The 18,168-nt window shown below is 40.0% G+C and overlaps 1 protein-coding gene and 1 long non-coding RNA gene across 2 annotated transcripts in view; both read left to right on the forward strand.

Moving 5' to 3' along the window:
* The window catches only part of LOC127650476 (NACHT, LRR and PYD domains-containing protein 12-like), a 42,553-nt gene that overhangs the window by 19,994 nt on the left and 4,391 nt on the right, over positions 1–18,168 (forward strand). The window contains 1 exon segment of the mRNA XM_052135924.1: positions 15,929–16,102. Coding sequence (XP_051991884.1) covers positions 15,929–16,102 — 174 coding nt within the window.
* LOC127650483 (uncharacterized) lies at positions 11,582–14,745 on the forward strand. The gene is made up of 3 exons (XR_007971448.1): positions 11,582–13,137; positions 13,248–13,371; positions 13,511–14,745. It is a non-coding gene; the product is annotated as an uncharacterized LOC127650483 (long non-coding RNA).

Below are 18,168 nucleotides of genomic sequence, written 5' to 3' on the forward strand. Positions count from 1 at the left end.
GAGCGAAGACCCGAGGAATCAATCATCCAGCCGCGATGGCTGTGGGTAAGACAGAGGGTTCCAGTCCAGCCCCACGCTGGCGGTGGCCCGGGCAAGCATGTCAGACATCTGGGCGTCAGTCTCAGACTGGGCGTGCTGGCCCGAAGGCTCATCCAGCTCGTGGGGCTCCAGAGGATAGGCAGGCTGGCTGTGAGGTGAGCCGCTGTTGCCTCGAGCCCGGACGAAAGTCAACGAGCATGCCGGGGAGCTGGTGGTTTGCGTGGGCATACCCGGCAGAACCGAGCCCGCTGCCATCCCCAGATCACCTCCATCGCCAGCTGCTTTGTCCTCAATCCCAGGGGAAGAAGGAGTGACGCGGGGGGGGGCAGGAGTGGTGTTCCTTTTGTTGAAGGAAAGCCGCGACCGCAACGTTGCCATGGTCATGTTCTCGCAGTGAGAACATGAACCATCCACAAATGCTGTCTCGGTGTGATTGCAGCCCAGACACACGAGACAGCGCCTGTGGCCATCTGAAGCAGAGAGTACTCTACCGCATCCAGGAACTACACAGGGGCGGAAGGACATCTTTATAAACGTTCAAACGCCAGCTGTGTATTGCTCTTTTAGAGAAAATAACTCTTTTAACTGCGCTGTCGAGGCGCCCAGGGGCAAGCTGCACTGCAGTGCAGAGAAGGGAGAAAGCCGCTGAACTGCGCTGTAGATCCAACAGCAATCACTCAGAGATGAGAGGCACAGTGTGTGACTCGCAGCTCGCTGCATACACAACCATCGGCTCCGAAGAAAATTTCTGAATGAAACATATGCATTTCCCCTCCTTTATACCCATATGTCCGGGGGCAGGACATGCAAATTCTGTCTGCCAATTTCTCATAGGCCTTTTCTCATAGGTCAGAGATGCAAAAAGCGCTCAAGAGAGACCCCTAGTTTTGCTTCTTCGATACAACGTCAAAGTGAGCGACAGACGGGGAACTGTCCTTTACTCCCCCTCATGTTTGGAGAATCCTCATTGTAAACAAAAGATCATCTGCACTCTTAGAAATGAAGCATGGGTGTAGTTTAATTTAAATACTAGTTTTATGGTAAAATTACTAAAAGTATTATGTTTATAGAGTAAAAATAAGCAAGTTTCATAGCATTAAATTAATAGTATAATATTTCAAGTCTACAAAATGTCACAGATTTAAACCAACGTAACCAGATCATTTTAAACCTATTAGCGGTTGAAGATTGTCCCAAAGCGCTTTCCGTACTTGCAATCCCGCACATGATGCACGAGACGACGATAGCATTTTCCACCTGTCCTTGGGCAACTTTTGAATCCATTAGCATCCATAAATTATTTGGTAAGTAGAACGTTTTTTTAGTAATATATTTTACAATTGTACATTTGTGACAACAGATAATGTTTTTTTTGCGCTTAGCCGTATACTTTGTTGATAGTTTAAAACGATTTCTTGCTATCTTAATTTACACAGAATTAGCCTGTATCCTTGTCAAATTAAGTGTTAGAAGTGGTCATTAAATTACCGAAATATTGAGAATTCTGTGTAGTTATTTAAGTTTATTTGTAATTTAGCTTTAAACATTGTACTTTATTTTTTATATTGACATTTAACATTAGCCTAACATAACACATGGCATAGCCATGTTCTTTTTTTAATGTTTTTTTTTTTAGCTCTTTTTTAAATTAGTGCTGCAGTCTGTGTTATGCCTGGTTCAGATTACAAGATTTTTTTTTTGTCTGTTAGGATAGTCACGGTGTCAGATTACACGATTTTGACTCCTAAAATCTTATGTGTAGACTAGGCCTACACGTTGCTTTCCGACCAGTCATCGCGTGCCGTCACACGTACACAAACACACTCTCGCACACACACACACACACACACTTGCTCACTCACTCGCGCGCGCGCACACACACACACTTGCTCACTCACACGCGCGCACACACACACTTGCTCTCACTCGCGCGCACACACACACACACACTTGCTCTCACTCGCGCGCACACACACACACTTGCTCTCACACGCACACACACACACACTTGCTCACTCACTCCCGCACACACAAACTCGCGCGCACAAAAGATCGTCAGGAGAGGGCCAGGCCAAAATAACAAACAAAACAGGGGCTTAAGTTTAAACCCAGTTAAATTCCCTAACAAAAAGAAATAAAAATTAAAGACAGTTATCTTGCCTCACTGTCTTTAATCTCACACTCTGTATCTCACAACAGTATCTCACACTCACTGTCGCTCACTCGCACGCACGCACACACACGCTCGCTCGCTCACTCGCACGCGCACACACACACACAAACGCTCACTCACTCACTCGCGCACACTCACTGTAAGTGGCCACTGGAGGCCGCTAGAGGTAGTGCATTCTCAGTCAGGTAATTCATGTGACTGGGTTTGAGGCTGTGAGCCCAGGAACCTGTATAAACTGATCATTCGATTTGCACATGGTATTTAGTGGAAAATGGAACTCCTCAAGGGAGTATAGTTAGTCCAGTTTTGTTTTTAATTATGATAAATGAAGTGTTTAGTAGAGTTGATAGATCTATAAGTGTTGCTTTATTTGCAGATGACGGTGTTATGTGGAAAAAGGGAAGAAATATAGAATATATAGTGAGGAAGATGCAAGAGGCAATCGGGAAGGTAGAGAGTTGGGGAATGGAATGGGGTTTTAGGTTTTCAGTGGCAAAGACCAAAGTAATCTGTTTTTCTCAAAGGAAAAATCAAGAACAGATTCAACTTAAACTTTATGACAAAAATCTAGAGAGAGTGGAATGTTTTAAATATCTCGGGATATGGTTTGACAAAAAACTTAACTGGAAAATACATATTGAGAAAGTTGTTGAAAAATGTAAAAGAATATTGAATGCAATAAGATGTCTGAGAGGTAGAGAGTGGGGAGCAAATAGGACCTCATTGAAAATAGTTTATATTGGATTAATTAGGGCAGTTATTGATTATGGATGTACAGTTTACCAGTCTGCTTCAAGAACTTTACTAAAAAAGTTGGATGTGATTCAAAGTCAGGCGTTGAGACTCTGTTGTGGTGCTTTTAAAACAACCCCAGTAGCGGCATTACAAGTAGAAATGAATGAGATGCCATTGGAGATTAGAAGAAATCAGATAGCATTAACGTACTGGGCAAATTTAAAAGGGCATAAGGAAACACACCTGACTCAGAAGGTGTTACAACCATGTCAAGAAAGGGAAAGACGACAGATTAAGAGCTTTGGTTGGATAATAAGGTATGCAGTCGATGAGATAGGGTTAGGAGATTTGACGGTAAGTCCAACTGTGCCATTATCTAATGTTCCACCTTGGATATTAGGGGAGTTAGAGGTAGATTTGCACCTTTTAGAGTGGAAGAAAGAGAATAGTATTGATAGGAGTCAGGTTAGTAGATATATAGAGGAGAAGTATTCTATGTTTGTTAAGATATATACAGATGCATCAAAAACAGAAGATAATAGAGTAGGAGTTGCATTCATTATACCAGAAGGGAATGTTATGTTAAATAAGAGAGTAAATGATAAAATGTCAGTGTATACAGGAGAAATGCTGGCCATTCTCTTAGCCCTTGAGTGGGTTGAAAGTAGTAGGTCAAGGGAAGTGTTAATAGGGTCAGATTCAAGTAGTGCGTTAACCAGTATTAAGAACATGGAATCAGAAGCAAGACAGGATATTTTGCTGGAAATAGTCCAAGCTGTTTATAGAATTAATAGAGTAGGAGTAATAGTAAAATTCATCTGGATTCCAGCCCATATAGGAGTAGAAGGAAATGAAATGGCAGATAAATATGCCCAATAATGCAACAAAAAAAACAGAGATAGATATGGTAATAAGTTATAGTAAGGCGGAAGTTAAAAGTATAATCAAAGAAGAAATGAGAAAGAAGTGGCAAGTGGAGTGGGATATAGAAACAAAAGCAAGAAGGTACTACAGTATCCAGAAGAGGGTAGGAGGTATGAGAGAAAATAGTAGGAATAAAAGGGAAGAGGACATTATTTCAAGAATGAGATTTGGGCATACTGGTTTGAATAGTACGCTTAAATTAATAGGGAAGCATGAAACTGGGATGTGTGAGGTCTGTAATATTAATGAAACAGTAGAACATGTAATTATTAATTGTTATAAGTATAAGGAGGAAAGGATGAGTCTGAAAGACTGGTTTAGAAAAGAAAAAATTAGATTTGAAATGAAGGAACTATTACAAATGAATTCAGGGCATGTAGGGTACAGAGCGATATTTGTGTTTTTGAGTAATACGGGGCTTAGTAGAAGGATATGAGTTTAGTTTCCTTAAAAAATTGTATTTATTAATAATGAAAATGTATGAATATTAGTAATGGTATTAGATATTTATGAAGTTATTTATTGGTTTTATTATGGATGTATGTAGTTATTTATATATTTATTTTAAGGGTAGTGAGGAAAGGCTATTGTGATCCACACTCCATATCAGAAGGTGGCGGTAATGCACACCTAAAAGTTGTTTGCAAACCGCCATTAAAAGAAAGAAGAAGAAGAAGAAGAAGATTTGCACATGCCTGACTTCTCTCATCTCAGAATATCAGGGAAATGTAAGTTGACTCAGGTTGTGAAATCCTGGTGCTGTTCACTTTACAATATTAATTAGTTGATGTATTTTCGTTTTTCATGGTGTTTTTGGTGAAGTTTGCTTTGTCTTATATCCACACATTTGTGTGCTGTTTTAGTTCAGAGACCTTCAAGCTAGCGGCTAATTCTGAAAAGCAGCAAATCTAAAATTTGCACCCTTGGTGAGCGGAGCGAGGTGTGTATCATTTGGCTCCATGTATAAAAGGCGTCAAAGATGTAAAATGTCTATTTTGACTGTTATTGGAAATTGTTTTGTTGTTTATCTTGTACCAGGAAAGTGTATGTGTTAAGTGAGCAAATTATTGTCTTTGGTTGTTATTTTTAAATAACTTTAAAGGTCATTTGATTTGCATTGCACATGTACAAATGCTTCTTGATGCTGTAAATGAGGTGAGGATTTTTCTTGTGAATTTGTGTCCAAAGGTTCATTAACCAGCTATTTGTGTTTACTTTTAGTTTTCACGGTGCTCACGCTGATTTTGGAAGAATAAAAAATTATTGCACCCGTTAGAGACTCTCTGCCATTATTAAGGAGCCAAGGGCCGCAACAGTGAAAACTCGTCGCTGAGTCATCCACCAATGCAGACGTCTTCATCAGCCAGTGGACTCAAGATCATCTGATGTTTGCACGCCAATATATGGATGCCACAGCTGCAGTGAGAGACTTTGTCTGACTAACTGGGTAAAACCAACCTCAGATACACATACAGGAGCACTACATTAAAGTCAACGTGTTTTTAAAGGACTATGTGCTCAGCTAATTCATCACATGGGACATTGGACCTCTAGAGAAATCAAGAACTGCCATATTCTAAATAATTCCAAGAAAGGTTTTGAATGTGTAATACAAAATACGGTAAATGCTAGATCCATAAGGTTGACCAGTACAAAGTCTAAGAGTCTAAGAGTAGGTCAACGTCATCTCATAAGATTTTAATTCCTGAACCTAACAATATCTGAGGAGCAAAATTGTCTGACTGAAGATTATCAGCAGTATTCTTGTTTATGACGTTCAGTAGCTGTTTCTGTTTACTCTCCTTGCTGTGTCCACAAAGTGTAAATGTCTGATGTGAGTGGTAATATATAGTTTTAAAGATAAGTTAAAGCCACCACTCATCCAAATTTGAGTCTAGACATAAAACACTCTAAGGCTTTAAAGTACAAACAGATCCGTTTAGACCAACAAGATGTCATCACCTGCTGAGGAAATAGACAAGACCCCAGAAGCACAACAAGTCAGGTCGAGCTCCCGTGACCGTAGTTTAACAACAAAGGGTCAAGAATTACATGATCAGGAAGCAAAGAGGAATGAAAAGGCATTCAGCAAAGCCTATGATTCTTGGAAACACACAGCAAAGGAATTCAGAGTAAAATTGAAGGCTTTCTGCTTATCTGAGGACCTTGATAAAATTCAAACTAACATTAAATCCAAACAAGCTATAGTACATCAAAATTATGAGCCCATTCGACGCAACCATACCACTACTCCTGATATTGTCAAAAGAATGGATGCATGTGACACTCTTACAGCTGAGATTTGTGACCTTGTCAGTAAACGACTTGAGAACATAGATGAGGCTTTCAATGACCAACTAGAGAAAGAGAGGGTGAGAATAGGCTCAATAAGGATGAGTATGAGTCAGTCTTTGGAAATACTGAAAACAGAAACAGTAATTTCAGAGTCATCACAAGGATCTGGCAACCACTCAAGCGCCACCTCCAGGTCCTCTAGCAAACGTGCAGATGCAGAAGCAGAACTGGCCGCCAAGGTAGAACAGGCAAAAGCCATGCAAAAAATACACTTTCAACAGGCGAGACTCAACAAACTGGAGAGTGAATGGAAACTCAAGGAAACACAGATGCTAGCAGAAATCAAGCAAAAGGAGGCTGAAATGAAACTAAAGCTAGTAGAGGAAAAAACAAGGTTACAACAGCTACAAGCGGACAAGGAAGTGAAGGTAGCAGCAGCTCGGGTAAGAGCGTACAACAATTTTGAGGGTTTTGAAAGCTTTGAGGAGGAGACTGACCATAAAACTCAGTATAGTGGGCAAAATGCTGGACTCAGAATCCCACTAAATCCACAAGCAATGCCATTCCAGCCTCATCCCGCACACTCAGAGGTGCCAGTAGCTCAGGAGGTCAGCCTAGCCCAGGCAATTGCAAGCTCACTTACCCTAAGCCGTCTACCTGTCCCGGAACCAACCACGTTTACTGGTGATCCCTTAAAGTTCATAGACTGGAAGATATCCTTTATGGCTCTCATCGACCAGAAGCCTCTCCCGGCTAGTGAAAAAATGCTCTATCTAAAGAGTTATCTTGCTGGTGAAGCACGCAAAGCCGTTGAAGGATTTTTCTACCGAAATTCAGAGGAGGCATATCAAGGTGCCTGGGCAGTCCTACAAGATAGGTATGGAAGTCCATTTATTGTCCAAAGGGCCTTCAGAGAAAAGCTCATGAAGTGGCCAAAGATAGCTGTAAATGACCCTATTGCATTAAGAGAGTTTGCAGATTTCCTTCAAGGTTGTGTTGAGGCCATTCCTCATGTTAAGGGCCTGGGTATTCTAAATGATTGTGAGGAAAATCACAAGCTCCTTAAAAAGCTACCTGAGTGGATGGTGCGCAGATGGAGTCGTATTGTTGTGGAAGAGCTAGACAGATCTGGAGACTATCCAAGTTTTGCGCATTTCACAGAGTTTATGCAGAACGAAGCTCGTATAGCTTGTAACCCAATTGCCTCACCCCTTCTGATGAATGTTAAAAACACGGACGAGAGGATTCCAAGGAGAGCCAAAGGCTCAACACAAGCACTCAAATGAAAAACCCCACCTCAGGAACTCTGGAAAACGTGAAACCAAGGCCACCTTGCTTAGTTTGTAAAGATGAAACGCATGGTGTTGTTAAGTGTCCAACCTTTGCAGCAAAGACTACAGATGAAAAGAAGGCCTTTATCCATGAAAACCACCTGTGTTTTGGGTGTTTAAGAAAGGGTCACACAACCAAAGACTGTAAAAGGCGACACACCTGCAGTACATGTGGTAGACGTCATCCAACCTGCTTGCACCTAGAAAGAAACCAAAACCCTGTCAAATCTGCAAGCAAGGATCCCGTAGCCACAGGAGACCATGGAAGCAAGGAAATTCACAAGGTGATGGCCCATGCATTGACACAGCATGTTTCTGCCACCTCTAGCATTGTTCCAGTTCTTGTGTCATCAACAACAGAGCCCCAGAAAGAAATTCTCACTTATGCTCTACTCGACACACAGAGCTGACTCAACGTTCATCTTGGAAGATTTGGTCACCGAACTAAATGTGAACACTCAGTCAGTGCAACTTAAACTCAGCACAATGACAGCTGTCAACACAGTCATAGCAAGCAAGACTGCGTATGGCCTACAAGTTCGGGACTCAACTCTGAAACTTATATCCAACTACAGCAGACCTACACACGAGACTTCATCCCAGTCGACAAGTCTCACATTCCTACAAGGGGTACAGCGCTTCAGTGGCCTCATCTGAAACATCTTATAAACAAGTTACATCCACTCCAAGATTGCGAGGTTGGACTGCTAATTGGTTATGATTGCCCGTCAGCACTAGCTCCCTTGGAGGTCATCACAGGTGGTGAAAATGAACCTTTCACGCAAAGGACAATGCTTGGCTGGAGCATTATAGGGTCCGCCAATCCCCACTTGGATAGACAAGGAAATGAGAGCTTTGTGCATCGTGTTGCAGTGAAAGAGGTGCCAGTGGCCACCGATGTGCTGAAAGTACTGGAATCAGACTTCAACGAGAGGAGCTATGAGGACAAGTACGTGTCGCAGGATGACGTTCATTTTATACAGCTCCTTAGTGATAACATTAAGCAGAAAAAGGATGGACATTTTGAGATTCCCTCCCTTTCAAGGGCAGTTGTCCACGGCTCTCCCTAACAATAAGAAGCTGGCTACTGTTCGGCTGCAACATCTTAAGAAGAAGTTAAAAGCCAACAAACAGTATTTCGACCATTACACCGCCTTCATGGAAGAAACTATCAAGAAAGGTGATGCAGAGCCAGCTCCTCCATTCTTGGAGGGAGAAACTGTGTGGTATATTCCACATCACGGGGTGTACAACCCCAAGAAGCCAGGCAAATTAAGAGTCGTGTTTGATTGCTCGGCAAAGTTCCGGGGATTTCTCTAAACGACACTCTACTCACAGGCCCCGACCTAATTAACTCTTTAGTAGGAGTCCTTTGTCGCTTTAGAAGGGAAGCAGTTGCTGTGATCTGTGACATCGAGAGGATGTTCCACCAGTTCAGTGTCTCACCCGAAGTTCGCAACTACCTAAGGTTCCTATGGTGGGAGGGTGGACTGTTAGAAACAGAACCGCAGGAGTATAGAATGACAGTCCACATTTTCGGTGCTGCGTCCTCCCTGGATGTGCCAATTTTGGTCTTAAGTATCTGGCACAGCAACACAAAGTTGACCACTCGACAGCTTCAGTATTTGTGGAGAAGAACTTCTACGTGGATCGATGGGTTAACCAGTGTTCCAACAGTCAAAGAAGCTAAGGAACTAATTGTCGAAGCACAGAAACTGTGCAAAAGTGCAGGTCTACGTCTGCACAAGTTTAACTCAAATCAAATGGAGGTCCTTTCCTGTGTGGCACCCTCAGAAAGGGCAGTAACCACTGATCCTCTCAACCTTAATCCAGACACAACACCAGAAGGACACATATTGGGCATTCAGTGGTCATCAGAAAACGACACATTCAGCTTCAACATTGACGCAAAGGACCACCCCCAACTCGCCGTGGTCTATTGTCAGTCGTTGCATCTCTGTATGACCCACTCGGGTTTGTAGCTCCCTTCACTTTGAGTGGCAAGTGCATCCTACAGGAGCTATGTCGTAGAGGTATTGGATGGGACGATCCTATTCCTGAGAACTTGCATTCACGGTGGGAGGAGTGGAAGAATGGTTTACAGAGGTTAAAGGAAGTTGCCATACCCAGATGTTACCATCCTCAAAACTTTGGTAAAATTGTTAGGGTGGAACTGCACCACTTCTCAGATGCCAGTAATGCAGGATATGGTTCATGTTCCTATCTCAGATACAAAAATGACAAGGACGAGGTTCATTGCAGTCTTGTAATGGCCAAAGCGAGGGTTGCACCTACTGAAAATCACAAGCATTCCAAGATTGGAACTCTCAGCCGCAGTCACCGCAGCCAGGATGAGTGTTATGCTGAAGGCAGAACTCGAGATGAAAATTGAACAAGAACTCTTCTGGACAGACTCACAAGTAGTGCTGGCTTACATCAGCAATGAGGCACGAAGGTTCCATGTGTTCGTGGCAAACCGCGTTCAATTGATAAGAGAGATTACAGACCCAAATCAATGGAACTATGTAGATACAGCACAGAACCCAGCTGACCACGCCTCTAGAGGTCTTCATGCAGCAGACATCTCTTCGACTCAGCTGGTTATCAGGGCCCAAGTTTCTATGGGAACAGGAAGTGCTACCTACACCTAGGCCTTCAACCGAGCTGCTCACAGGTGATCCTGAAGTTAAATCGATTAAAGTGTTTGCAACTCAAGTCAGTGACTGGAACGACATTCTAAGTCGCCTGAGCCGGTTTTCCACCTGGACAATGCTTGTTAAGGTGGTTGCAAGAATCAAAAGACTAGGATCTAAGCTAAAATATCACGGTGAAACTGTGACTGTCGAGGAACGTAGGAGGGCTGCTGAGGTGGTAATTCAGCTCGTCCAGCAGCAAGCCTTCCCTCAAGAGCTAAAGGCACTGCAAAGGAGCCCTCATGGGGACATAATTCCAAGTTCCAGTCCTCTTCTTTGTCTCGACCCCATTCTGGATGGGAGACTTCTTCGCGTTGGCGGAAGACTTAAGGGATCCTCCCTCAGTCAAGAACTAAAGCACCCCATCATTCTCCCAAAAGACAGTCACATCACCAAGCTTATCCTGTCACACTACCATGCCCAGATCTGCCACCAGGGTCGGAGCCAGACCTTAATGGAACTCAGGTCAAATGGATTTTGGGCCATTGGTGGGAGTAAACTAGTCGCCAAGTTAATACATAGATGTGTGAAATGCCGGAGGCTCAGACGACCAGTTGAGGAGCAACGAATGTCTGAACTCCCCAGAGAACGCTGGGAAGTCTCAGCTCCCTTCATGTTCTCGCGGTATGGATTGCTTCGGCCCATTTATCACCAAGCTAGGTCGCAAAGAGTGCAAAAGATATGGACTCATCTTCACTTGCCTGTCTTCTCGAGCAGTCCATCTTGAAATGCTTGAAGACATGTCCACGGACGCCTTCATTAACGCTTTAAGGTGTTTTATTAGCCTTAGAGGAGCTGTTTGCCAACTCCGCTGTGATCAGGGCACAAACTTTGTGGGTCGCGAAGAATGAGTTCAAGGAAGCCCTCAAGCAATGTGACACAGAGGCACTGGAAGCCTTTCTGGCGGATAAACAGTGCGAGTTCATTCTCAATGCTCCTTCAGCGAGTCATGCAGGCGGTGTGTGGGAGCGACAAATTCGGACCATCCGTAACGTGCTGAATGTTACGATCGCTCAGTGTTCCGGTAGACTAGATGATGCCTCGCTTAGAACGCTGTTCTCACGAAGCTATGGCCATTGTAAACAGTCGCCCATTAAACGTTGAAGGAATCAATGATCCTTTGGCACCAGAGCCCCTGACTCCAAACCACCTGATCCTGATGAAAGCTAAAGTCGCCTTACCACCTCCCGGAAAGTTCAGTAAAGGAAGATGTGTACGCCGCAAAAGATGGCGCAGAGTACAATATTTAACCGAACAGTTCTGGAGCCGGTGGAAAAAAGAATACCTCCTGAATACATCCATTAGGCAAAAGTGGCATGTACGGCGGCGAACTTGAAAGTGGACGACATAGTCATCATAAAGGAAGATACACTCCCAAGGAATCAGTGGCAACTAGGACGAGTTGTTGAAACTACAGAAGGGTCAGATGGCTTAGTTCGTCGGGTAAAGGTACAAGTTGGGGAGCGGAAACTAACACAGAAACAGAACCACCGATGTAAGCCCTCAATCATCGAAAGGCCGATCCAAAAGCTGGTGCTCCTCCTTGAAAACAATTAACGGTCTGTCAAGCTTAAGTACACTTACATCAGACATGTTGGTTTAATAGTTTTATTTAAGGTGACCCTATTTTTCTTTGTGATTTATAGCTCTATACTTCAGTTATACGGCAGTTATACAAATCTAGAAATCATGTATGAGTAACTGTTTTGTTTTCCATGCTGAGTTCATTTATCATAACATGATTGGTGGGAGTGTAAGTGGCCACTGGAGGCCGCTAGAGGTAGTGCATTCTCAGTCAGGTAATTCATGTGACTGGGTTTGAGGCTGTGAGCCCAGGAACCTGTATAAACTGATCATTCGATTTGCACATGCCTGACTTCTCTCATCTCAGAATATCAGGGAAATGTAAGTTGACTCAGGTTGTGAAATCCTGGTGCTGTTCACTTTACAATATTAATTAGTTGATGTATTTTCGTTTTTCATGGTGTTTTTGGTGAAGTTTGCTTTGTCTTATATCCACACATTTGTGTGCTGTTTTAGTTCAGAGACCTTCAAGCTAGCGGCTAATTCTGAAAAGCAGCAAATCTAAAATTTGCACCCTTGGTGAGCGGAGCGAGGTGTGTATCATTTGGCTCCATGTATAAAAGGCGTCAAAGATGTAAAATGTCTATTTTGACTGTTATTGGAAATTGTTTTGTTGTTTATCTTGTACCAGGAAAGTGTATGTGTTAAGTGAGCAAATTATTGTCTTTGGTTGTTATTTTTAAATAACTTTAAAGGTCATTTGATTTGCATTGCACATGTACAAATGCTTCTTGATGCTGTAAATGAGGTGAGGATTTTTCTTGTGAATTTGTGTCCAAAGGTTCATTAACCAGCTATTTGTGTTTACTTTTAGTTTTCACGGTGCTCACGCTGATTTTGGAAGAATAAAAAATGATTGCACCCGTTAGAGACTCTCTGCCATTATTAAGGAGCCAAGGGCCGCAACACTCACACTGGCACACACACACTCAGTGTTACTCGCTCACTCGCACACACACTCACACATACACTCACTGTCACTCGCATACTCTCGCTCACTCACTCTTGACGGAACCGTCATGGAGGACCAAAAAAAATTAAACATGCTAGTCTTTTTGGCATGATGTCATGAAGTATGTAGGTTGTCGCCCACTATGACACACTATACAAGATGAAACGATCGAATCTTGCGTCCCGACGCCCATTGACGTTTACCACGACACCCTACATCGTGCTAAAATCTTGTAATCTGAACCAGGCATTAAGGCGGGCATACACTGCACCCATCATGAGATGAGCCAGTGGCTCAAATATAATTGCTATAGATTTGGAAGGGACTCTGTATCATTAACACTTTCATGTCTTTTTTTTTTAGACTCTGAATGTGGAGGTGCAAACAGTGTTCTGAAAGTGAATCTACAAGGTACCAATTACTAAAACACTATAAATTAATCCATGGCCATTATGGTCTAGGACACTCCAGATATCCATGCACATACTATGAATGCCCATGCTCATTCAAAATCTAAATAGGGAAAACGTGGAGGTGTTTGGTCGCTTCTAACTTCATCTCTGTTTGGATCCTAATGAATGAACTGGACTATCAAAGTGTCGCTGCGCGCCAGAGCGATTGAGCGCATGCACTGAGACGAGAGAGGTATGTATCAACTCGTCTTAGTTAAGGAAATATCATAGTTTAATATGAAAAAAACGGTGGAGTGTTTCTTCAAATCTTTATGGTTTGTTACTAGTGTCATAGATGCATAATTAATAATGGGTCTCTTTGTTTGTCATAGGCTATTGAGGATATTGGTATTGATGCAATGACGGAAATGGAGAGACTGGCTTTGGGTCTCTACATTGTTCGACATGATGGAGCAGATGCTACAGATCCACCTGAGGATGTTGGCGTCGTCATTGAAGGCTGCACAGTGCTGCGAGATCTGAGAGAGGTCACAAATGGATGTGCAGTCCTGTTTGGCTTGATCTACTGTTTAAATTTGAGCTATCCCAAGGAGCTGCGATACACTTTCAAATTACTTCAGAAAGTGTTAATGGAATTGGATGGGAACAAGCTCTCCACTAAAGTGCAGGTCCTCAAAAACACACAAATGCAGGTCCACAAACTGCATGAGTAAAATCACCTGCACCAGACAAGACTGGACTTGGCGTTGGACTTTTAAAAGTCCAAATAAAGCTGTGATCAATGAATGTTTGTAATAAGCAGACAAGACTGTAGTTGGTCATCGACTTGCTTGGGGAGGCTCAGTTCTTTGGATTTTGGACTGCTGCTAGACAAAACATCTAGCAATCTAAACACAGAATGTTGGTTGTGGTAATTGGCATTTAAACTTCACTTGTTTTCTGATTTCTAATTAGATCAAAACATTAAATACAACGTACACTGGTTTGTTATTATAATGAAGCCATCTCAAACAATTTAAGGTGAAGATTGTTTTTGGTTACATAAACAGGCATTTATTAGATTGCTGATTTTCTTTTACTCCTGTTGATGCAAACTGTAAACCTTTTATTTTTCATGAAAACGTTCTCTAAGTCAGCATGTATGTAAAGTCTGAACTTAGTATGTTCTAACGGTGAAGTGAGAATTTTCTGCAGCATAAATCCTCTTGCTTGTAAACTTCAGTTAATTTAACCTCCCTCCATATAGAAAACAATAAGGATTTGCCTCTTTTGTTTTTATTTCGGCAGGCAACACCTGTTAGACATTCTTGATGTCAAAGTTCAGATTTATTTTTGGGACTATAAAGCTATAATGGGATTGAACATTATCAGATGGTGAAAGATTCACAGACAAGTTTTATATTTTTGAATTTTTATTTATATTGGTCTGTTTGCATTTTATACGTGCATGGATTTATGTTGGTGTCTTCAATTTTATTTGTACACTTTGTATTTGTATGTAATTTTTTACATATTTTTCATAATTGTGTCAGTCATGATAGTCCCAGATTTAGTAATGCACATTGAAGGTCAAAATTACTTTTTGACTAATTATATTTCAAAACCAAAGGTGAATAAAGTTAAAGTGACTTGAGTAGTTTTTTTTTTTTAACAGAGCAACTAAGTTCCAGTAAGTACAATGAACACAAATGGATTACATTAGCAAAGCTTATTTCTGTTTAATAAATTGAAATTAATCAGGTCATGTTAGTTCAAGCAATAGTCATTAAATTCAAGACAATAATTTACATTTATTCAAAATAATTGTGTAATGTACCATTTAATTAACACAGTTATGAACGATTTACTTAAAACATTATGTTAGAATTAATTGTATATTACCTTTTCCATTTAAGCAACTAAGTTTTGTGGGACCGGTTGACATAACTTTATTAATTAAATACAACATTTCATTTCTAAGAGTGTGAGAGTCACATGATCTGATATTCTGAAAGAAATATTTTTAAATTGTGCATAATTGCAACAGTTCTTACAATAATGTAGAGTTGTGTGTGAACTATGTGTGTCACATGTTATTAGGAAATCCTATAGAAACTGATCTAGTCCAAATGTAAATCCAATAAACCTCATCCCAGATACGATCATAAGATCAGAGAAGTCCAGAAGTTCAGTAGAGAAACAAACAAATCTAAATCAAGAATCAGAGAACAGAGAAACAAGACAGAAAAGTCACAATTGATTAATTTACAGTATTTAAAATAAACCACATTAGCTAAAATTAAGAATTATGAAGAAAACTAAATAATGAAGAGAAGGAAAAACATTGATATATTTATGAAGATATCTGATTTATTAATGTTTGGTTGATTGAATTAAAGCTTTTTCATTGTCAGTAAAGATGGTTTATTAAATATTAGCTTGATTCATATATAGATATTGTTGTATCATATTGAATTGATGTGTTTCTTTACACATTTGAAATTTGCTTTAAAATCATGATGACATGTGAGAGGAGCACTTAAGCTCGAGTACATGATAGAGGAGAGCACGAAAACAGCTCACAGTCCGGACACATTACAAACCTTCCAAACAGCTTTAGGTGATGTACATTGCATAATATGAGGGATTATATATATATATATATATATATATATATATATATATATATATATATATATATATATATAAAAAGATAAACAGACACAGGAATGGTAATAATTATTCTCCTGTTGAACTGAGGTGTGTGTTGTTAACTGAGAGAGTGAAGAGTGTGTCATTGTTCCCTGCAGGTTGTTTGATTGTGATGTCACAGATGAAGGTTGTGCTGCTCTGACTTCAGCTCTGAGATCAAACCCCTCACACCTGAGAAAACTGTATCTGTCTGATAATAAACTAAGAGATTCAGGAGTGAAGCTGCTCTCTGATGTACTGAAGAATCCTGACTGTAAACTGGAGATACTGGAGTAAGATTTCACTAAACTCTCAAATCATCCTTCATTCTCCTTCTGCATTAAATAATAAAGATATAACTATAATGAAAAAATTTAAATAAAAACAAAATCTTTTTTTTTGAAAACAGTTCTTTCACATAGTGGAAGAGAATGTTGCTTTAACTTATCCGATTGAGTCCTAAATTTTGCCCCAAAAAAATGACAAATTGGTAATTTTGGAGAATCCTCACTGTAAACTGAAGATCATCTGAGAGTCACATGATCTGATATTCTGACATAGGGCTGAAATGATTAGTCGATGATATCATCAACATTGGTACTAAAGAATTGTTGACAAATATTTTCATCGCTGAAAATTTATTTGATCTCATTTAACATGAGATAATCATGATGACATGTGAGAGGAGCACTTCAGCTCAAGACAGAGGAGTGGATGAAAACAGCTCTCAGTCCGGACACATTCTAAACTTTCCAAACAGCTTTAGGTGATGTACATTGCAAAATATGAGGGAATTATATAAAAACACAATATAAGTAAATTCAGAAGCAGTGTCGCAATGAAATAAAGCAGAAACAGAGCTTGTGTCTCGCTGAAGATAAACTTGCATGTCAGAGCATTTTTAAAGTGTGATTTTTCCGCCAAAGTACTTAAATGCAAAGCACGCCCCCAGTCATGATCATCTCAATCACAGTGCTGCTTGGACACACACAGTGTTAATCTCGTCAATAAAATCCCGATAAAAAGGTTTGTTGAAGAAGTTTTTTTTGCTTTGTCGACGATAACGTAGTGAGATGAAAATGGCAAATAATGACGAAAATTAAATTATTTTAGTAAAGCAAACTGTTGACAAAAATTTGGCGAGATAAAAATTATACTGCTAAATATAAACAAAAGAAGAAACATTTTGAGAATCTGTATATAGAAGAAGATATTAGACATGGATTCAAATAATACATTCATATAATACATTAATTATCTGCTTGATCTGCTGAGTTGATTTCAATTCCAGTGAGACTTTTCTAGTTTAAAGCGTTACGGAGAAACTCAAGTCAAACCCATCAAACAGTCTGCAGCCCTGACATGCCAAACAGCACTGAAGAGGCAAAGAGCAACAAGGTAAATAAAATAAAATCATTACACATCATTATCTTTACAAATTTGTTTCACAATTTTACATGAGTAACTGTTATATTTTGACAAAATGTTATAGTTTTATATGAAATAATCTAAAGGTAGAATCTATTAGACCTCATTTTATATCAACAGTGGCGGTTGTAGTTAAAGTTTCAAGATGTTTATTTTTTCATAAATAATATAATTTATTATTATTATTTATATTATTTATGACTAGCTACACTGACCTAACCATGATAATGATAACCATGATTTCCTCCTGTGTAATTTGTGTGTTCTGTTTGAATGATGTTTGAATTTAGAAACAAAAGGGATAATAATGGGCTCATATAAGTAAATATGTTCTTCAATTTTTAAAAGGGGGGAGAGAAAACTTCCTGTAGATTTTGTTGTTGACGTCAACAAAAATAATGTCACTTGATGCTTGTCCTTGTACTGTAAAACCATGAACAAATCTATGCAACATAAAAGGAAATGCAACCCAGGATACATTAAATACAGGTTATGTTTTTAATATTGTGGGTCGCCACTTGATTTCAAATGTAAAATCTGAGTTACCACTGAGATAAAGGGACAGACAGGAACAGTCTGTCTTCACTGTCACATGCCTACAGTATATATTAATTATTAATAATCATAGGACATTACTTAAAATGCTCACACTGCTGATGTTTTTCATTTAGTAGTTAATTTAACATGCTATGCTAACATGTGAACTAACATGCTTTAATTATATAACATGTTATACTTACATGCTATTTTGTATCGTGTTTATTATTATAATTCTGTTAGCTTTATTTATTCTATTTATTTTATTATTTTCTTTATTAGATTTTTTTCACATCCTTCCAAAAAAATTAAAAATGGTTTCAAGTTTCAATTATAATAAAGTGTTTGTTCAACCAAAAAACTAAACAAAAACACTGTTTTCACTCCTTTAAGG

This window comes from Xyrauchen texanus, chromosome 10 (genome assembly GCF_025860055.1).
Source record: "Xyrauchen texanus isolate HMW12.3.18 chromosome 10, RBS_HiC_50CHRs, whole genome shotgun sequence".
Taxonomy (NCBI): Eukaryota; Metazoa; Chordata; class Actinopteri; order Cypriniformes; family Catostomidae; genus Xyrauchen; species Xyrauchen texanus.